Raw genomic sequence first — 22,426 nt, 5'->3', positions numbered from 1 at the left:
CTCTTGCTTGTTCTGTTTTTAAATTGCACACAGTGTCATCATTAAGTATGTCTTCTTGTTTTACACACTGTTTTTATCTTAAAGGGGTGTTCCTGATTGATTTTTAGAACTTCACAAAAGAAGAGTTAAATAAAAAAGTTATTTTACAGAAACTGCACTTTTATTTTCACCCAGTTTCACATGGATACTAATATTTTGTTTATCCAATCAGATATGTGTTTCCAGGCATATAATGTAAATTTTGAGCATCTCTAATTCACCATTTTCATAATGTTTTCCCAGAAAACATCCACATCCACCCTTAGTAAGTTAGTATGTAATGAATTATTATTATTATTATTAAGTTTCAAAAGTCACATGTTTGTGACAGTGTCCTACAATTTCCAGTCTTATGTAATAGATAACAAGAGGTGAATCTGGTTTGCTGCTTCCATGTCCCTTTCTCTGAGGGTAATATTATACAACATGTCTTGTTATCATACACAGGGTGTGAAGATTTATTGTGAGCGAACTGAGTGTATGCATGAACAGGGTCTGTGATGAACAGGCTCCTGTCCAGATTGAACTCCTGCTTTGTGTCCAATGTTCAACTCAGAATATGTGTGTGTGTTTGTCTATGTGTTAAGGAGCTCAAGGAGAGGGGAAGCAGAATGTGCACTTTAACAGATTGCATGACAGGCCTGTCCATTCATTTTGGAGTGTTACTAATAACACTTCAAACACATCAGGAGGCATTGTGAAAGATTTACTGATCACCTGTAGAGTCTTTGATCAGAGCATCACTAAGCAAAAGTGTTCTTTTAATGGCATTGATAGATCACTGTTTGTGTTATTCAGTCCTATTTGATTTTTTAAAGAGTAATCAGGAAATAGCTCAGGCAGATCTGTATATCTTCTCAAAACCCCAGTTCATTTTATTTAAACTTATATTCTGAGTATCCTCCTACACTGAGAACAAGTTGCAGGTCAATAGAGGTCCAGCTTTGAGTGTCCCAGTGGTGACCAACTGAGGTGACTGGGATGACAGCCAGAGAGACGGACATCAGTTGCATGGCTGAGAATATCCTAGAAGGGTAAGAAGGGGAGACAAAGGAAAAAGTTGTACTGGGCTTACAGGAGAGAATAAAAAGGAAACCTGATTGTTTTACACTTGGATTTTAGGTTATTTAAATGACTTATTTATTGATGGTTTTTACCTTCAAGGATGCAATGTTTTTATTGGATTATTTATTTTGGAGAACTAACACTACACTTTATATCTCAATAATGTTTTTCAATAAAAATGCACAAAGCACTTTGATGCACCAATCTTATTGCTGTGTGCTTTCATTGTACTATTCAATCCTTATTTCATGACTATCAATGACCCAGGTTCAAGGAGATACAAAAGCTGTGGGCAACCTGGGCATCACAGGCCCTTGCCTTTCTTCATAGCCAACTCTAATATCTGGAATGTGGCAAAAGGTTCCTTTGAAGCCCAAGCCCTGAAGCACTTCAGGATCAAGCTTGGAATCACTTCCATGACTGGGGCTGAACTTATAAAACTACTAAAGCTGTATTCCCAGAGCTCCGCTATTGACTCCGGACATCTTTGCAATCTACTAAATGGGTCAGGTGTCTCTGCAGGATCCTGAATAACACAGGCAGCTCCACTGTGTTTGTTTTGGGGATGAACAATGTCTTGTCCAGCATCCCCAACTGTCCCTTCATTACATATTTCAACAACATAATTCTGAAATCAATACTTCTGTGAATCCTTCTAAGGTTGTTCTACTGGCAGTGATACATCCTAAAACATCACAATTCCAGCCAGGACCATACTTCACACCAGTAATACATTCATTCCACCATAACCATTTGTATTTCCCTGGTTACATTAAAACAACTTTCCTCTAAACTAATCCTGAAAGAGAAGTGTTCCTTCAGATCTGACTATAATCTCTTGTCAATATCTGCGTAGCATTTGCATCTCTTTTTTTTAATACCAGGGCCAACAAACGATTAATTCTCTCTTCCCCAGAAATGGTTCCAAATTATTAAGTGATGTCACCTGATTTCAACCACACTGATATTTCAAAAATTGTTAAAAATTAAAAATAAAGGAAAATAGTAAAAGCTAGACCTTATTGTTAGACTGGGTTTGCTGATCCCACACAGTATTTAAATGCTACCTTGTCATTTTATATTCCCTTTATCTTTTACAAATCTACCATTTTTCACCTTATTATCTTCTTTATGTTGCAGTTTTTAGACTATATAATATAAAGTCTCTTAATTTCTAGCACCTCTTTTTGCAATTTGTCAAAAGCATAATACTAGTCCTAAACCAACTTTGAAATAAAGTCACACTGAGAAAAAACTGAAACAGGAAAAAAAAATTAAAGGAAAAGTGCTAATAAAACTCTATATGAAATGTTTTGACTTGTACAACATAAAATAGCCAGGAAATCATTAATTATGTAACTTACTGCTCTGATGTATTCAAAATGTCCACCTTCCTTCTGAAAGTTGATAGGCTGTCCATTCAGAAGCCACATGAAGGACACATCCAGACTTGGGTCATGAAATGCTTTGCAGTTTAGGACAACACTTTCTCCTACAGTAACTTCCATTCTGGCTGGGGAGAGTTCAATGCGAGTAGGTTCTTCAAAAAACAAACAATGAAATTATTTTTATTTTTCTACCTGTTAATTCCAGTCATGAGTGTTACAATAACTGGTTTATTTTTAATTAGGTTTTTTCATGTGTAAAAGGAATGCCTTTTCATGGTGCTATACTTCAGGTATATTCTGGTTCAGGTTTTTGGGAGGAGAGGATTAGTTTGTTTGTGGTAGTTACACTGAGAGAAATTCTGTGTTCCATATGGAAGGGAATACTTTGAGCTACTAAAGGAAGGAGAAGTTTATTAACAGTAATGCGGAAACACAGAAATGAAATACTGAAGCCAGCTGTACTTTTGTTAAGATGAGAACCCATTATTAACATCTTATTAAGTTAAAATATTAATATGTTATAATTCAGCTTCCACATTGACATGCCAGTAATTTTAAAAATAAAAGAATGAAGTGAATGAAATATGAAATTAAGTTAATGAAATAAGTGAATGAAGAATTCCTTGAAATATATAAGAATTAGTAATTATGGGAACATTAGTGTTTATTACAGTCAATATTATGAAATACTTATTGTGACTGATTTGAGTGTGTGTGTATGTGTTTAAACATATAATATAATGTCTTACCTTCAGTCAAGATAAGAATTCTTGTGAAATGAGACTTATTGTCAGGTTTAACCTTATGACTGACTAACTTACATTATTTCCAGACCAGATAACAACTAAAAAGTTTCTGATTGTGCCTGCTAAAAAACATCATAATTCTCTTTTGGCTAACACACCTCTCTTTCACTTTTTCAACATACTCTTCAATGACCCAGAGATGGCCAGCTATGTTTTCAAGGAGACAGGCAGAATTCTACAATTGCCATATTTTGAAGCAACAATTTATTGTTACAATGGCATACTCAGATTTCACTCATAACCATCTTAAGAAAAGGCAACTCTTTTAGAAGGCTGCATGGGTCAAAAACATCCTGGAGTTGCTGTTTACCCTTTATTTGTGTGTAATCCTTACAAGATTGTTTCTTTTGTTGTCACCAATATTTGAGATCTTATCTTTTTAATTGAATTTTTTGAAACAAAATAATAATGCATTATATCTCAAGCTCACTCCTGGGGCTTCCTGTGGCTAAAAGGTTTTTATTCCTACCTTAATTAACCAAGCTGTTATTTTACAATTTCTGTGTTTTAGGACACATCAAAAAACTGCAAAAGTGGATTTGTTATATTTTCACTGGAATTTATCAACTATTAATGTATGGTATGTTACATGGAGATATTTTATTGCTTTTATCATGGATATAAAGATTGTCATCATCATCATGATTTTCATTCTGCTTTTACTAGTGTTTTAGTTACTTAAACTGTTATTTACTATTAAGCACATGAGTGGGTCCGACAATGAAATGCCCGCAGTCTTTCACCATTTAGTGTCATTGGTCCTGGTGTTTGCTCTGCTTCTCATTAAATATCATTACTACGATAAAATGAATGTAACAAACTCCACAGCACTAAATTAATAGGATAATGACAACAGACAGTTGTGTAAAGCAATGGCAAAAACACACATATTTCTATATTCTTTATAATCATAAGTCTCACACCATTGTATTTTTCTGGATATACAATAAAATAAAGAAATCAGACAAATTAATTAAACAATGGAAAAACAATCATGGAAAATAGTTAACTAATTGTGAAACTGCTTGGAATGAAACAGTACAGAGCGGAGAAGTGCTTATTTATAAAATATGAACCTTATATTTTCCAATTTTAGACAGTATAGTAAAATTCCTAAATTGATTACAAAATAAAATGTGGTCCAGAGTCCTTCAATTAAGCCAGATAATGTGGCTCAATGGGAAAAAAACACTACAGTCTTGGCCAAAAGTTTTGAGAATGACACAAGTATTGGTTTTCACAAAGTTTGCTGCTTCAGTGTTTTTAGATCTTTTTGTCAGTTGTTTCTATGGTATACTGATGTATAATTACAAACATTTCATAAGTTTCAAAGGCTTTTATTGACAATTACATTAAGTTTATGCAAAGGTCAGTATTTGCAGTGTTGGCCCTTCTTTTTCAAGACCTCTGCAATTTGCCCTGGCATGCTGTCAATCAACTTCTGGGCCAAATCCTGACTGATGGTGACCCATTCTTGCATAATCAATGCTTGGAGTTTGTTAGAATTTGTTGGTTTTTGTTTGACAACTCGTCTCTTGAGGACTGATCACAAGTTCTCAATGGAATTACGTTCTGGGGAGTTTCCTGGCCATGGACCCAAAATTTCGATGTTTTGTTCCCTGAGGCATTTAGTTAACACTTTTATCTTATGGCACAGTGCTCCATCATGCTGGAAAAGGCATTGCTTGTCACCAATTGGATGGTTGGGAGAGGTTGCTCTTGGAGGATGTTTTGGTACAATTATTTATTCATGGCTGTGTTCTTAGGCAAAGTTGTGAGTGAACTCGCTCTCTTGGTTGAGAAGCAACCCCACACATGCATTGTCTCAGGATGTTTTACTATTGGCATGACATAGGACTGACGGTAGCACTCACATTTTCTTCTCCGGACAATTTTTGTTCCGGATGCCCCAAAAAATCGGAAAGGGGATTCATCAGAGAAAATGACTTTACCCCAGTCTTCAGCAGTCCAGTCTCTGTTACTTACTTACTTACTTATGCCTTCCACCCCTTCCGGGGAATGGGCCGCCAAAGGTAGATCTCCAGAGGTTTCTGTCCTGAGCCATTCTTTCTAGTTGACTCCAGGTGTAGCCCGTCCTTGTTATGTCTGCCTCGAGGTCGCGTCGCCAGGTGTTTCTTGGACGGCCTGTCTTCCGCTTTCCTTGGGGGTTCCATCTGAGAGCCTGTCTGGTGATGCTGGTTTGCTGTTTGCGTAGGGTGTGCCCTATCCGTCCCCATCTTCTCTTCCAGATTTCTGCTTCTACTGAATGTTGGCAGGTCCTTTCCCATAGATTAGTGTTACTGATGGTGTCTGGCCAGCGAATGTGGAGGATCTTTCTGAGACAGGTGTTGATGAAAGTCTGGATTCTTCGGATGGTGTTTTTGGTTGTCCTCCAGGTTTCAGCCCCGTACAACAGTACTGACTTCACATTTGTGTTGAACAGATGGATCTTGGTGGTCAAGGTCAGTTCTCTGGAAGCCCAGATGTTCTTGAGCTGGATAAAGGCGGCTCTTGCTTTGCCAATCCTTGCCTTGATGTCTGTGTCTGTTCCATCCTGCTGGTCGATGATGCTGCCCAGGTAGGTGAAGGACTGTATCTCCTCCAGGGAACTTCCATTTAAGGTGACTGGGTTGTTGCTGCTGGAGTTGATCTTAATAATCTTTGTCTTCTCCGTGTGTATGTTGAGTCCAACCTGTGATGATGTGGCTGCCAACACATTTGTCTTTTCTTGTATCTGCTGCTGACTGTGGGAAAGAAGTGCAAGATCGTCTGCAAACTCTAAGTCTTCCAATTGGCTCCACAAGGTCCACTGGATTCCATTCCTGCGTTCACTAGTGGATGTCTTCATGATCCAGTCACCAGCGATGAGGAAGAGAAACGGTGATAACAAGCATCCCTGTCGGACTCCCCTCTTCACTTGGAAGCTGTTGGTGAGCTGCCCTCCATGGATCACTCTGCAGGTTATTCCCTCGTATGAGTTCTTGATCAGATTCACCACCTTAGCTGGGATGCCGTAGTGCCTGAGGAGCTTCCACAGGGTCCCTCTATCCACACTGTCAAACGCCTTCTCATAGTTGACAAAGTTGATGTACAATGGTGTATTCCACTCCAAGGACTGCTCGACTATGATATGTAGCGTTGCAATCTGGTCTGTGCATGATCGATTCTGCCTGAAACCTGCTTGCTCATCTCGTAATTGTGGATCAACGACGTCCTTCATCTGCTCTAGGAGGATCCGGTTAAAGACCTTGCCTGGCACTGACAGGAGTGTGATGCCTCTGTAGTTGTTACAATTACTTAGGTCCCCTTTTTTTGGAAGCTTGACTAGGTAACCCTCCTTCCAGTCAGTCGGTATCTCTTCCTCCTCCCAGATCTTCTTGAAAATCTCTGTACCTATTGCAAAATATCAGTCTGTCCCTGATGTTTTTCTTGGAGAGAAGTGGCTTCTTTGCTGCCCTTCTTGACACCAGAACATCCTTCAAAAGTTTTCGCCTCATTGTGTGTGCAGATGCACTCATACCTGCCTGCTGCCATTCCTGAGCATTCTCTGCACTGCTGGTTCCCCTGATCCCACAGCTGAGTCAATTTTAGGAGATGGTCCTGGTGCTTGCTGGACTTTCTTGGGCACCCTGAAGCCTTCTTCACAACAATTAAACCTCTCTATTCCAACTCAATCAGCATGACAGAGTGATCTCTAGCCTTGTCCTTGTCAACACTCTCACCTGTGTTAACAAGAGGATCACTGAAATGATGTCAGTAGGTCCTTGTGTGGCAGGGCTGAAATTCAGTGGAAATGGGTTTTTTGGGATTAAGATCATTTTCATGGCAAAGAGGGACTTTGAAATGAATTGCAATTCATCTGATCACTTTTCATAACATTCTGGAGTATATGCAAATTGCCATCATTAAAACTGAGGCAGCAAAATTAACTTGTTTTAAATGATGCAATTGGCAGTAAGACACCATATAAAAAATCTCCCTACAGTATATGATACCAGATTCTCAGTCCATGACTCTACACAGCCATCTGATTATTCTTATCTCTGTTCTTTCCAGCTTTGTTTCATACGCTACTTTCATTGGCAGAAAAACATTTGGGGGGTAAATCTCAAAATTGCCATTAATTTCATGTTGATGGTGGTGATGATGATTAGTACCAGATTCACAATGTGATTTCTTTACTCAGTTTTTGCTGTACTAATTGCATTGTTTATTTACTGGTCTAAAACATCTAGTTACTAGTAAAACATGAAAAAAAGGAGGAAATACTAGATTTTTTATTCATGATAACTCAAGTAGGTGAAAGTTCAAATATATACAGTAGGATTTAAACTAGAATCCCGCTGCATGCACTTTTTCCTCCCAGTAAAAGAGCTAGACGTCTCTCACTGTTACAGACCTCTGGGCTAGTGATAGCCTTATCTCGATCTTGATAAGGAAAGTGAGAACAATAATAAAGCTTTCTAGGTGTGTGACTTGTTTATCCACAGAAAAGCAAAATATAATACTTTAACAAACTTGTACACAGATTTGTAGAGCTCTAGCAACCTGTAATCACAGCTATTCAACTTTAAAGTTCAAGATACACCAGCATTAGTACTGTATATCACTTACCTTTAACCCATACTGAAGCTGTCATTTCTGCTGAGCCAAACTGGTTCTCCCCTCGGCAAACATAGCTGCCTTCATCAGATTTGGTAGAGTTTATGATCCTTAAGCTGTTATTCTCCAGAACTGAAACCCTGTTAAAAATAATAAAAGGACCTCAATTAATGAATTCTGTAAGTTATTTTAACCCATCTTCTACAAGAATTCTTTAGTTTGCACACTGAAATGAAATCTTTTGGGATCTCACCAAACATAAAATTACTGCATAACAAAGGGTAGGAAACTATTACATTTGCTGAAGGCTGTGGATTTTCAAACAATATAATAAACTGAACAGTTGAAAAAAGAGTAATTTTGTAATAATACATATTACTGCTTATAGTGTCACATATTGCTCTTTGTATTAGGATCGTTGAGTGGGACAAATCTGTTCCCATTCATAGCTAAAAGCTATGTAATACAATTTGTCGTATTTCTTCTCTAGTAAGTAAAAATGGGGCTTAGCTCCACTATTTTTACTTCCAGACCCAATTCTTTCATTTTTAGGCTGTTTATAATTGATGAAAACTGTTGGCTAAAGATGAGTGCAAAATGTTACATTATCAATGACAGAATGAAAATTATCACTTGTTATCAGTTTGAAAAGTATGACCCAGTTAACATCTGCTCATATGTTTATTGGAGTGACAGAAATAATTTTGTGAGTAATCTTTATTCACATTAATTCAAGGTTTTAGTAACTATGACTCAAATTCTCTGTAGAGAACTAGAGCTGGGTGATATAAGGAAATTATACTTGATTTTGTTCAACCATGGAAAGAGACAGCTGGTTTGATATGCTGAGAACACAGCTGCTGAAAGTCTTCCATCACTCAACTGAACAGTCACCCAGTTTTATGTCTTTATAGATCTTTCAAATTAATGTAAGAATTTCTGTGACATGTAATATCTTCACAGGTATATATGATACAGAATTAATTATAATGTTATGGTGATGTTATTGGGTTAGTTTCAGAAGAATAACTTTTTATTATAATATTATCTGAAAGTCTTTCTACACATGTGCATATTAATGAAGCAGATCTCAGGTATGCTTATTTAGGGGTAAAGCTGTAGGTTTTATAAAATTCAAAGTGTCAGTCTATTTCTTTTTTTGAGTTTCTTGAAAGTAAGTTGACTTGGTTTTAACCCTGTTGATGTTTTCTGTGGCCGGACATCCAAGCGGATGGGTTTGATCTCTGACTTAAAGTATTTGTTTTAAGTATTAATATAAAAAGTAACTTTGGATGTGCAAAATGAAGATAAATAATTACATGTTTTAGAATGCATGTCTATGTATTTCTAGTATTGTTTATATTGCCATTTCTATAATTGTATTATTTTCTATATATAATTTTTAGTTTACTATTAATAAATCAATTATTGTATTTAATTTTCCTGCTACTATTATAAATAATGCTGGCAATGTGTAACACTTTCTCTGTGGACACACAATGGAACTCAGCCTCTGATGTTTGCTGTCCTAACATTAATATTTGATGAGTATTCTTTAATAGTTAGGCTTTGAATTACATGTAAGACACGTTAAGTAAAGTTGCCCAGCCTCTGAGGTTTTATCCTGAAACACAAGCTAAGAAATGGCTTTTAACCTTTGTGGTTGCATACATTATGAAATATGACTTATGTAACTCAACCTAAGAAAGCTGTTTAGCCCCTGAGGTTTAATTACAGAGCACACTGGCAACAGTAATATTGTTTTTTAAGAGACTGTAAACTTAAGCATTGCAAACAAGTCACGCTAACTCATATAGTACAGTAACTTATAACTAATTTCTTAATGTCAAAATTAGTCTTTTAGATTGAGAGAAACATTTTGGAGCCACATTCCTACTCCGTCATGGGTTAGTAAACTGGTTGAAAACATAACACCTGTCTAAACTTCAAACTTGGTAAAACACCTACACTTTTACCCCTGGGCATTCTGCAAAGTAAATATGAATATAAATCATAGTATCATTTGTTTTTAAAGGCAAGATATTTATAAGAGTCTTGTCAATCTATTAATGTTGACACTTACTAAGTATTAATGTGCCTAATAAGTATCACTAATACAATAACTGAAACTCTTGGCAGGCTATTCAGGCACCAGAGAACCTTTGTATCATCCATATACACCGAATTATACCATGCACACGAGAATCTGTTCTTAAGTGCTACATGACAGCTGTCCACATCAACAACTGACATTAAAATGGGTCACTGACCATTTTTAAGTTTATGTCAAAACATTTCCTGAATGTTCTTTTCATACCATACCGTACCATTTTCCAAGCCCACTTAATTGTTGCAGTATTCATTATTTCATGAAGTGATGTGCCATCCTGGTGTTAATACAATTAAAAATAAACTTACAACATCAAATACTAATGAACTCATTTTGAATTATGAGACTGGCACCTTTGACACTTCTCACATTGCCATGCTGAGCCTCAAAACCTCACACAAGCTCTTGATTATGGCAGAGAAAAGCAAAATTAACATACTAGCATAATTTATCAGGTTTTCAAGCTTCTCACCCTTGTTCATTATTTATGTGCATAGCAGGATGTCCAGCTTACTTTCAACTGTTTTTCTGATTCTGTGCACGCACATATTTCTTAAGTACAATTAATAAACAGTGACAGAGCTGAATGGAACCACACTGTACTGGAAAATGCAAAACATTAATTACATTTTTTGAGGTTTAGCTGCATTGTTATTGTATAAATGACTGCAATGTTCCTTTGGACTCAGTACTCAAATTGTTAGCCAGATCTGGTCTTTATTGAATGCAGCAATGTTATCGAATCAATCCTTTAGCTGAAATGATTGTTCAAACCTATTTTAATTTTTTTTCTTTTTAGGGCTAACATTATACAACTTTTTACTATTTACTTACTATGCACTGTTTGTATATAATATTTTGTGAAATGCCTGGTACATGCTTCATATAATGGGCAAGAAGGATATAGCTATAGCACAATAATATAATATTAACAGTTATTGTTTTCTCCTGTCTTTGCAGGCTACTTCCACAACTCCAGGAAGACACACTTCAATAATCTAACTCAGTCTGGTGCCATCCAGAGACTCTCCCGCTGACTTTTAATGACTTTTATGTAAACAGAAATGCACTCCTGACATACAGTCTTTTTAACAATGTGTACATTTACAAAAATAAAAAAGCTAAATGCAATGTATCTGTATGTTCTTTAAAATATTTAATTTCATGGCTATTTAGATTTAAGCATTAGTTGATTTTTTTTAAAACTTAAATATATTTTAAATGTTGAGGCCCATTTGTGCATTATTTTCCCCTTTCCAAAGCAAGCTCACCTGGTTCTTGTAACTAACATAATAAACACAAGGTGTAAGGAGAGGCAACACAAAATAGCTATCATTGGGAACCAATGACATTCCAATCTCATGTTATATTTTTGATGAAGGGATTTCTTTTTCTGCGGTGGGTTGGCACCCTGCCCGGGATTGGTTCCTGCCTTGTGCCCTGTGTTGGCTGGGATTGGCTCCAGCAGACCCCCGTGACCAGGGCCGGATTTTCCTATAGGCTAACTAGGCTTCAGCCTAGGGCCTCAAGATCAAGAGGGGCCTACATTCAAATTGTTAGCAAAATTTTATTATCTCTCATGTAATTTACAAACTTAAAAATGGAAGGTGAAAGGGCCTCATACGTGGAATAGCCTAGGGCCTCTTTTCATATAAATCCGGCCCTGCCCGTGACCCTGTGTTCGGATTCAGCGGGTTGGAAAATGGATGGATGGATGGATTTCTTTTTTCAAAAAGAAATTATGAAATCTCCACATACTGTAGATGTAATTCCAGACAGTTGCAAAATGACACAGAAATGCAAGAACAGAATGGAAACCACCAGAACACCTGACCAGGAAAATGAGCCTTGATAATAATTAAAGTCAATTTAACTATAAATATATCAAACGGGTAACAAAAGGTCAAATAAATACAAAATATATAATAGGGAAGGAAAAAGAAATCAGATAATAATTAAGTCAAAATGACAAAGCCCAAGAATAGACTAACCAAATTTTAAATAAAAATACAAAAATAAATAAACAAAAAAAAAAAAAAAAAAAAAAAAAAAAAAAAAAAAAAAAAATAATAATACAAAAACTGTAAATTTTAAGTAAGAAACAAACAAGAAATGAATTTCAAAAAAATGACATAAATATTAAAAAAAATAAAAATTCCTGAATTAGCAAAAGCCACCCTAATTCAGGGTGTTCATAACAAATGTAATAATTTACTTCATGAGGTAGAAGTACATAATAAACAAAAATAGTTGCATAAATTATTTAAAATTTTAAAATGAGTGTTTCAGTTTAAATATTTAAAGCCTAAATATTCTAGATTGTAACAGAAATTCATGATCAGCAACCTCTATAAAGCGACACTCCACCAATCCCCATTTTTTCAAAGTTTTGTCAGAAAGAGTAACTTTTCATGACCCCTTGTATCCCATTAGTGGTGAATCCCTGGGGTCAGTTGCACAGCTTCAAGTCTTTCTGATCATTTTTGCTGAAGACACCTATTGGTTTACTCTTTATCATTCCTGCACAAAAATATGGTCCAAAAACAGCCTAAAATGTGGGTTTTTCAGGTCTAGTGGGACAATGGGAAACCCCAAACCTGATGACTTGCATAAATGCATTTCCAGATGCATGGTATATGTGAGGGTTTTCTTGTATCTGTGAGTCAAAATATACCAGACAAAAAAAACCCCAAACTAATGTGATTTTAAAGTGTTCATAAGTAGTTCTTATGAACACAAAAATAAATTAGAAATCATAAAATTCTACTCTATGATTAAAAAGCCAAAAATTTCAAAAGCAATAAATCAAAACAAAAAGGTCAAAAATCCTTTAAGAAAGTAAAATGAAGACAAAAACACAATTGATCTAGCCATAGGTTTACCTGATGCCACTCTGAGGCAGCAAAGGTTCCCTACAGATTTTATAACCCATAATTTCTGCAATCAAATCTAATTATCGTACCTGAGAGCTCTTGTCTAATTTTGGGGCCTCCCTACAGCTCAACTAACTCAAAAATTTAATTGACATAACTTAGAGATGAATACATCAGGCTAACGAAAAGAACTGAAACAACTGCAAAACAATTAACAGAAAGACTAAAACATGTCAGAAAAATAAAAAAACAATATATGTAAAAGATAAACACCCACAGCAGACCATACACAGACGAAGAATGAAATGGGACACACAAGAGACGTAAGTGATGCTGCAGTAGACATCAGTTCTACTACGGTATATGTTATGCAATGGAGTAGGAGCACTTCCATGTGCCACTCTAAACTGGAACAAAGTGTTATTCAAAATGGTTTTCAAAAAAATTGTTTTTATATAAAAACACACACACACTTACACACATACAAACACAAGATATAGGTTTTCAAGAATAGAAACTAATGACTGAATAAAGTAAACATAAAACATATTTCGAGATTTTTTTTCACATCGAGAGGAGTCAGATGAGGTGGCTTGGGCATCTGATCAGGATGCCTCCTGGACGCCTCCCTGGTGAGGTGTTCCGGGCACGTCCAACCGGGAGGAGGCCCCAGGGAAGACCCAGGACACGCTGGAGGGACTATGTCTCTCGGCTGGCCTGGGAACGCCTTGGGATACTCCCGGAAGAGCTAGAAGAAATTGCCGGGGAGAGGGAAGTCTGGGCATCTCTGCTCAAGCTGCTGCCCCCGCGACCCGACCTCGGATAAGCGGAAGAGGATGGATGGATGGATGGATAAAACATATTTTTTTCTGCTTATCCAAAATAATTAGAGCCTACCCTTTACTATAAATATAAGGTGGGTTCATCCACTTACTACTCACTACACTCTCTATCATCTTAACTTACATCCAATATACTTAAAACCCCACCATGAATTTAAAATTCCTTTGTAAAGTTTTGGGGGTTTGGGTATCCTTAAGTTCATTCTAGTGACTGGAGCTTTTCCTACATATCTGGGTCCTAATTCAAAAAGTTAAATGGCCGAGCACCCATATTGTCTGTCATGCTGTCTGCCCTCTACAACCTGGTTTCATCTTTTTTATTAAGGAACTCTCTGCTGTCACCCAATATTTTGGACAAAACTACCTGTTAGCTATGTTTTATTGTAGTGGCCATAGAGTAGTTACATTTCAGTTCCATTTACAACATTTATGTAGCATTTCCTTATGGTAGTTTACTCACAGTGGCACTTGGAGAGGCTTTCCAATTACTACTATGTATTCTTCATCTTTAAAAATATGGATTATGCCAGGTTAGTCCTTTGTCATTACTCTCCCCATAGCCCTTTCTGCTTGGCAATACCTTACAATCCAGGCAACCTGTCACAGCTATTTCAAATGGACACAAAAGGCAGCAAACTGCACATAGACAAGATAATGCAGATGTCACTAATAGTTTACTTCTTTGCTTTTGGTGGATGTACAAGGTCTCAGTTTGGTCTTGTTGTTATCCCATAGGTCATTAAACAAAGGCATACCAAATGCACATCCTCAGAACAGATGGATTATGCTAGAGCTCAAAGAAGCAAAAGATAACAAATGAAGAAATCAGAGTCTGGAACTTAGCATATTGATATAAAAGGTACAATTCCATATTTGCAAATTCTAGAATTTGTTTCTAGTGCCATTAATGACTTAATATTAGACAATGTCAACTTACAGTATGCAGTGATCATTGTTTACAACGTTACCAGTACCAATTCATAGCATTATTTCCCACTTCTGAAAAGGATTTGGTGTTGGCTACTGATCCAATTTCCCTGCCCTGTAAAAAGTTAATTAAATTCTTTTCCAAGACTTAGCACAATGTACTTAAAAATGTTTCAGTAAGATAAATGACACTCTTTTGTTTACAGTAGAACCCCAATTATCTATACCCCAATTAATGGTGGTGCTACATTATCCAAGGCCAACTTATAATTCATAAAATCTTTGCTGTAAATGCTGTACCAAGTGCATTAATCCTATGCTTTTGACCTTGACTGTACCAAGCATGCAGTCGAAGAGCTGGTGACTGTGGGAGTGACTCATTCAATCTTCTCCAATTGCACCTCTCAGCTATTGTTAGTATGTCACCAGCACTGATTGTGTACATGTGCTCACCTTTTCATTCGCCTTTAATCATTTTATTATTAACATTCATATTAAACTGTAAGTACCACAATTTACATTTTTATTTCTAAAAATATTGTAAATAGTAGCTGTGTAATAAATGATATACCACAAAAATAAGTGTGAATGTGAATTTTTCTTTGTTTATATGTAACATTAAATTCACTAAGGTATGAAAAGAGGCTTATAAGTGATACTGTACCATATAAATTGGCAAAATCTTTTATAAATATAATTTAAAATCTGAGTCGGCAGTGGCCATCTGTTTAATCTGAGTTTTCAGTTTTCCAAGGTAGCATTGGTCCACATTACCTTGGATAATCAGGGTTCTGCTGTATTTAGAAAAGTTGTATTTATAGCATTTTACACTATACTACAGCATCATGCTTGCAATGCCTTAAAAAATAATGTGATTATGTCAATACAGTAATAGAATCTCATTATCTCTAGCTGAAGGTCTTAAGGTGTAAGGGGGATAATTTACGTGTGGCAAAAGGTAATTTATTTATTGAATACTTTATCTAGACATGCCAATGGTTATCTGTCTTTTCAGTTCACAATGAAAGCTAAAAAAATCTTTGTTTCTAAGTTCCTTTTTTTTAATTAAAACATTTGGCTTTTTCATAGTCAACTAACAAAAACAATGAGCTTCCTAATGTCAGCAACAAGGTCAAGACCCATTTCTATAAATCTTAATTTGATTTCCTGTAATGGCTGTATAGCTTTTAACTTGTGTAGAAAAATAGTCAACACATCATATAATAATACAAGACCCTGTAATTTGAATGTAGTTTTCTGTACCATGCAACAAAAATGAGAAGAATCTAGAAAATAAAAGCTGCTAGGATTATTTAAACCACAATGTTTTACTTATGCTGAACTTTTGCATTTAATAAAAGTCTGCTGTATTCATTTTAATTTCTTTTAGAAAATACTCCTAAGAAAACACTGAAGAAATGATAATCTAAAACATAGATAATCTAAATGATAATCTAAAACATGCTTCACATGAATTTTAGCATCCATGACTTTCAGTGCCTTCATCTTAAGTGGCAAGACTTTCTCTTCTGAAAAAGTGCACCATATGTGAGTGCTGTTGTAGTTTCATATAATTGTAATTTGTAATAGGGTATTAGAGGATGGCCAGAATACACTATTTCATTGCATATATAGTACATTGGAAAATTTCAAACCTTAATTAAAGAGGCAAGGGAGAAAAATATGTGCACAGAATATTGTAAGGTCAGATCATTTCAGAGATTTATTCCATTAAATAACACTAGAAAACTGTGATTTTTTTATTTGCATGTACTGTGCACCATTGAAGCTTTATAATACTGCTATACAATACTGCAGTATTACACACTGAAACATTTTCTGAAGCTAGCCCATTTCAGGATATGGCAGCCTGAGCTTAGTCAGGTTTGGGTACAAGTCAAAAACTAACCCAGTATAGGGCATCAGTCTATCACATCACACACAATGCATATAGCACCACAATCACCCATCTAGAGTCATCAGCTCATGTAACCTACATATCTTTAGGATTGAAGTGATGAACCAGAGAATCCAGAGAAAGCATTACGCTCCAGGATTCAAACACAGTCTGAAGGAGATGTAGTAGAACTAACCATGCTGACCTGATCAAATATTAGCAGTATCAGATTCCTTAACTGAACATATTTTGGATGACAAAGCACAATAAACATGAGTGTATGCCACTTTATATGCTAGGAAAGTTCAATTCCATAATTATAGATAGTGTTTATAACTTTAGATTATACTAATCATGTATATAGTTGAATAAAAATTTGTCCTCACAGGTGGTGCAGAGGTAGTGCTGCTGCTTTGCAGTAAGGAGACTGTGGAAGATTGTGGGTTTGCTTCCCGGTTCCTCCCTGTGTGGATAGCGCTTTGAGAACTGAGAAAAGCGCTATATAAATGTAATGAATTATTATTATAAAGGCATAAAACACCAATGAACTGACCTTTATCTAAGAATTATCTCACCAAGCATACAGTATAGAACTATATACATAAAAAATCAAATACAAATAATGCCACTAAACAAGAAAAACTACAATAAATCTAAAAATATACAGTGGATCACAGAGAAATGCCGCAATGAGACACTTGCAAGAGAATGCAATAGAAAAACAGTTGCTGAACAGCATGGTAGAATCCATATGTATAAAAGAAATGAAATCACAGAGGCAAAAGGTGAATATTCAGGTCTGCTTTAAGCATTATCATCAGTGTAGTGGACACATCAGAGAAGTGAGTTTCACAGAAAAGCAGGATGCAAACATCCATCTTAAGAGTTGATGAATCCAGTTCAAAGTTGCAGAGGGTAGCTGCCTTGGGCACATGGCAGGAAATAGCCATGGACTAGCCCTAGCACATTTCAGGGCACACTTACACATATATATCCATACTCACTCACGCCAGGCTAGCTTAGGTCTGTGTGAAGAAAACGGGACTAGCTTAAACTCCATACAGACATTAATTAGGACAGGATTTGAAACTAGTATTGTGGGGCTGTGAGACTGTTGATCCTAGCCACCATGGCACCTTGTTACTCTAAAATGTAGGTTACTACAAAAAATATCATATGTCCTGTATTTTATTACACAAGGTATATTTATACTATAGCTAATCTTTCTTGATCCTCACATTTTCTCTAGCACTATCATTACTTACTCTCGATTTATTACATCTCATATTATCATGGCATGTTATTGTATCAAGTCTCAGGCTCTCTCCTATCATTGTTAGAGGATATTCTCTATCTTTAAAACTCAATTTTACAGAATATCACTGACTTAGTTGTTCCTGTTCGAAAGGGACTTTTCCCAAAGAATCACTTATGACACTTGCTTACTAAAGAACTTCAAAAAATCAGCAATTCAAGATGGAGGGTTAAGCGTTGAGAGAGATTTTCTAGTATTTCAGTTAATATTTTTATTCTTATTTTTGTCTCATGATCAGTCAATTAATGAATGCTGCAAAGTGATTAGTGGTGAAGAAACAAATTCCTAACTTATTCTTATATGTCATGATTTTAATGTTTTATTTCAAGGAAAGGTGAGTGCCCTTCATTCACCTATCACTGCTACTTTTCATTCTCTCTTTCTGATTCATCCTGAGACACCAAATAATCCACTTGCTTCTTCTCATTCCTGCTCAACCCTCTTTCCTGTCTATCTGTCTGACATCATTAGCCTTTAATGTTACCAGTACCAATTCATATGATTAATGATTTTTTTTATTTATAAATTTTATTGATTTTATTGTAATCATTCCATACAAATAGATCAATTGTTACATAAAAATAGGATTGAAAATAAATCAACCCCCACCCCTAATGATTAATGATTTAATTAATAATTTGCACCCTAGATCATAGGAGTCTCTTTAGGCAGATGTTACTACTTCATCACTCCCACTACCACTTTTTCTCTTCAGACTGTTCCCATTCCTGGTATCTTGAAGCTTGTCAGAGTTTTTCCTGTACTAAAGAAACAAACAATGTACATCCTGCCATTCTCCTTAAATTTCTTCCACTCTCCATTTTGTCTACAACTCCTGAACGCATACTGTAGTTTCTAGCTTCAATAGCAGACTAACAAATCGCTTGCATATGTGGACAAAATAAAGTTAATTAGAATGGTAAAATAGTTTTGAACAGTCAAACTCTAAAAACACAATTAACATGTGAACTTCCTATCCTACTTATGAAAATAAAAACCCAGAAGTCACATGTCTATGGAAAACTAAAGAATGGCAGTCAGTCACTTTGAATAAAATATGAGCATAATAAATAAAACATATTTTAAAAATAAATAAATGTATTTAATCTATGTTTTTATTCAATATAAATTACAAATTCCACAGGCTTGCATACTTCTACCTTAGGTGCAAATTAATTGCCTTAATAATAAAAATAATAATAATAATACATTTTATTTATATAGCACCTTTCCCATGCTCAGGGTGCTTCACAGATTCTCATAAAGAAACAGCAGGTATATGTAGCATTGGATACAAATGTTTCCTAAATAGAACATTAAAAACAGATAGATACAGGATATACAAAGGCATTAAATAGAATAAAAGACAATAAACCTGAGTAAAATACGACATTCAATACTAAATGAAAGCCTAGCAAAAAACATCATTTGTGAAATAACACATGCACAGCGCAAATTATACTGTGCATCTAGACAGAGAGGACGATTGAAAGAGGAGGCAGTATGTCAGGTTAAGTTAAAAGCCTTCCTGAACAGATGAGTTTTCAGTTGTTTTTCTAAAAGAATGAATGGAGTGAGCTGATCTAATTAATTTAGGGAGGTCATTACAAACTCTGGGTGCCTATGTTCAGGGTCACCATTTGAATCACTGGTGTGAACTAAATCAGAAAAATTAAAATTCTCCTTTTGCTGGTATACAATTATCTATTTTATAGTACTCTGTATATTCATGTAAAACTCTCTGATTAACTTTGATAATTAAAAACAAGAAAGACTATACTAGGAAGTTATTCTAAATATTTGTTAGGGGCAGAGTTGTTTGCGTTTCTCCCTTGCTCCTACAGGAGGCTGAGTTCAAATCCAGGACATTATCTGCATGGTACTGGAACTCCATTTTTACACTTACAGTATATCCCACTCAATTATTGAGCGTTAGGTCAATTACTAAATTGAAATTACATAACATGAGTAAATGTGTGTGTGACTGTGTCCTGTTATAGATGGTGCCCTACCCAGGGATGTATCCTGCCTTATGCCTGATGCTGCTGTAACTGCTCTCCGTAGTTATGCATATTCAGGAAACCGATGAATAAGTAAAAAGTAAAGAATTGATGGAGATGACAATGGAATGGTCACATTGCAAGCACTAATGTTACCATTAAGCAGTAAGTGTGAAAAATAAGCATCACTCCTGCTTCATGTTCAATTTCCCTGCATTTTAACACTTCTACTTTACTTTAACATGTATGAAATAAACTGAATAAGGACTATTTCAAAAAATTATTAATTTTCTTAAAATGTTCTCCATAAGAATTCAGCTGACACACTTTAAAATGGCTTTTCATCCTCTCCCCTTAGCTTTTTGTTTTTCTGCCAATATGAATGATATGTGGATCATGCTGAGCTCTCAGTGCAATCAATCAAAGACTGGAATTTTCCCACACAATACTATATTACGGCTTTCCCAAACACCTGAATTATTTTTGATAAAGAATTAGCAGATTTTTTTAATCAAAAAATGCACTGATAAATTCAAAATGTACTAAGCTCAGACAAGCAAAAAAGGTAATGAAAAGGAAGTCTTGGTATAAAAAAATCTAAATTTCCAAAAATGAACTAAAAAAATCTTAGGAATTTAAACAATGAGTTTCTAGAGCTTAGCTCTAAGGCTTAGGAATCAACTTCCATCAGAACGATTCTTTAAAATCTTCAGCAATCCGTACCGGAAATCTTACAGTGGTCAGTTGTTGCCTAGCAACCAAGCACACATGGAATCAGAGGCTGAGATCAGCTGCTAGTTTTAAAGATTAATGGTGACAGCAATACATTTGCTGTACTAGCAAAAACAGTAGGTCATTTATTTCAATTAAAGGAATTAAAAAATCAGTTTCCATCAAAACTTGTCACTGCAGGAATTTTTATTCTGCAAATAAATTAAATTGTTTTACTGTGTTATTATGAATGTGTGCTGATGCTAATGCTTATAATATACCCACCAAATATTCAATTTTTGTAACTTTTCTAGTGATTAATTAATATCACTTAAATAAAAAACATACAAAACAAACAAACATGTACGGTAAATATCTTTCCACTCTTATCACAAAATCATTTAATATTTTAGCATTTGTTTCCAAACTCCTATGTGTACTCATGACAAAATTAAAAGGTGCAATTCTTCTGAAAATCAACAAGGCAAGCTGCTATGTGTTTTCCTCGTTCATACTGAATGTTGCATTCTAGAGCACATTGTGTTAAAATCATAAAGTACTACATCAGTATGCCAAATGTTCATTTTTAAGAATATTATGTAAGGTTTGCGATGTTAAAAAAAACACAGTTTCGCTTCCCATGCCTCTTGGCATACATGTTAGCACGTGTCAAACAGAGTCAAGTATTCTGAATTCAAATCTCACATCTAATCAGTTTTTGTATGCAGTTTGCACATTTCACAATGTATATGAGGGTTTTCTTTTAGGTACTCCTATTTTTAGGTTAATTTGTGATTCCATACTGACCTTACAGAATCTTAGTGAGTGCTTATGACAGTGGGCCAACAGAGTTGGTTTCTGCCTTGAGAATGATTCTACAAGGAAAGGATCTGGCCTTTTGAGACTCTATATTGGATTAAGCAGATTTGAACACTTTATGCTGTGTTATGTTGGCCCACCATACCTATCTATCTATCTATCTATCTATCTATCTATCTATCTATCTATCTATCTATCTATCTATCTATCTATCTATCTATCTATCTATCTATCTATCTATCTATCTATCTATCTATCTATCTATCTATCTATCTATCTATCTATCTATCTATCTATCTATCTATCTATCTATCTATCTATCTATCTATCACTTATATTGCATGTTGAAAATTCAAATTACTTATTTTATATGGGATCCTTTCAAAAATATCTACACAAACTTCAATTTAATGTTAAAGACCATTTAAAATTCAGGATTTTGTAGGTACACCTGTTTGTAGCTTGCTCTTCCAAACTCTCAATCATGTACAGCCAAAGGTATACAGCATAGAGACATGGTTAAGAGGTTCTGTTGTTGCTTTACCAGAAATTGGAAAGGACAAATGATATGGGTCAAGTCACTTCGAACTTTTATAAACTGTAACTGTAGGTGCTTGATGTTATGGTTCCACTGTCTTAGGAACAGATGCCCTGTGGGATTTTTACACACTACGGTCTCTAGCATTTACAGAGATTGGTGGAATATGAATAAATGCTCAAGTGAGCATCAGTTCTGTGAGCAACAACACTGTTATAATATAAAAGGGGGGAAGGTGTTTTGGTACAAGAAGAATGGCCAGATTGGTTCTGGCTAACAGAAGAGTCACAAATGCTCAAAAAGAACTTTAAAACAAAGATGTTCAGAAAGGCATCTCTGAATACAAAAATACACCGAAAGTTGAAGCAGAAGGGCTACAGCAGCAGAAGATTACAACAGGTTCTATTCCTCTCAGCTAAGAACAAAAAGATGAGACTACAGTGGTTACATGATCACCAATAAAGAATGAGTGAAAATAACAAAATGCTGCCTTG

At 35.4% G+C, this 22,426-nt stretch overlaps 1 protein-coding gene across 4 annotated transcripts in view; it reads right to left on the bottom strand.

The window, feature by feature from the left end:
* The window catches only part of cntn5 (contactin 5), a 1,396,083-nt gene that overhangs the window by 145,646 nt on the left and 1,228,011 nt on the right, over window positions 1–22,426 (bottom strand). For all 4 annotated transcript variants that reach the window (XM_051926456.1, XM_028800281.2, XM_051926458.1 and 1 more), the window contains 2 exons: window positions 7,913–8,040; window positions 2,469–2,644 (listed from right to left, as the gene is read on the bottom strand). In XM_051926456.1, coding sequence (XP_051782416.1) covers window positions 2,469–2,644; window positions 7,913–8,040 — 304 coding nt within the window. The remainder of the gene's footprint in view (window positions 1–2,468; window positions 2,645–7,912; window positions 8,041–22,426) is intronic.

This window comes from Erpetoichthys calabaricus, chromosome 4 (genome assembly GCF_900747795.2).
Source record: "Erpetoichthys calabaricus chromosome 4, fErpCal1.3, whole genome shotgun sequence".
Taxonomy (NCBI): Eukaryota; Metazoa; Chordata; class Cladistia; order Polypteriformes; family Polypteridae; genus Erpetoichthys; species Erpetoichthys calabaricus.
The sequence above is the reverse complement of the archived record's forward strand: the minus strand, read 5'-3'. Positions and strand labels throughout refer to the sequence as shown.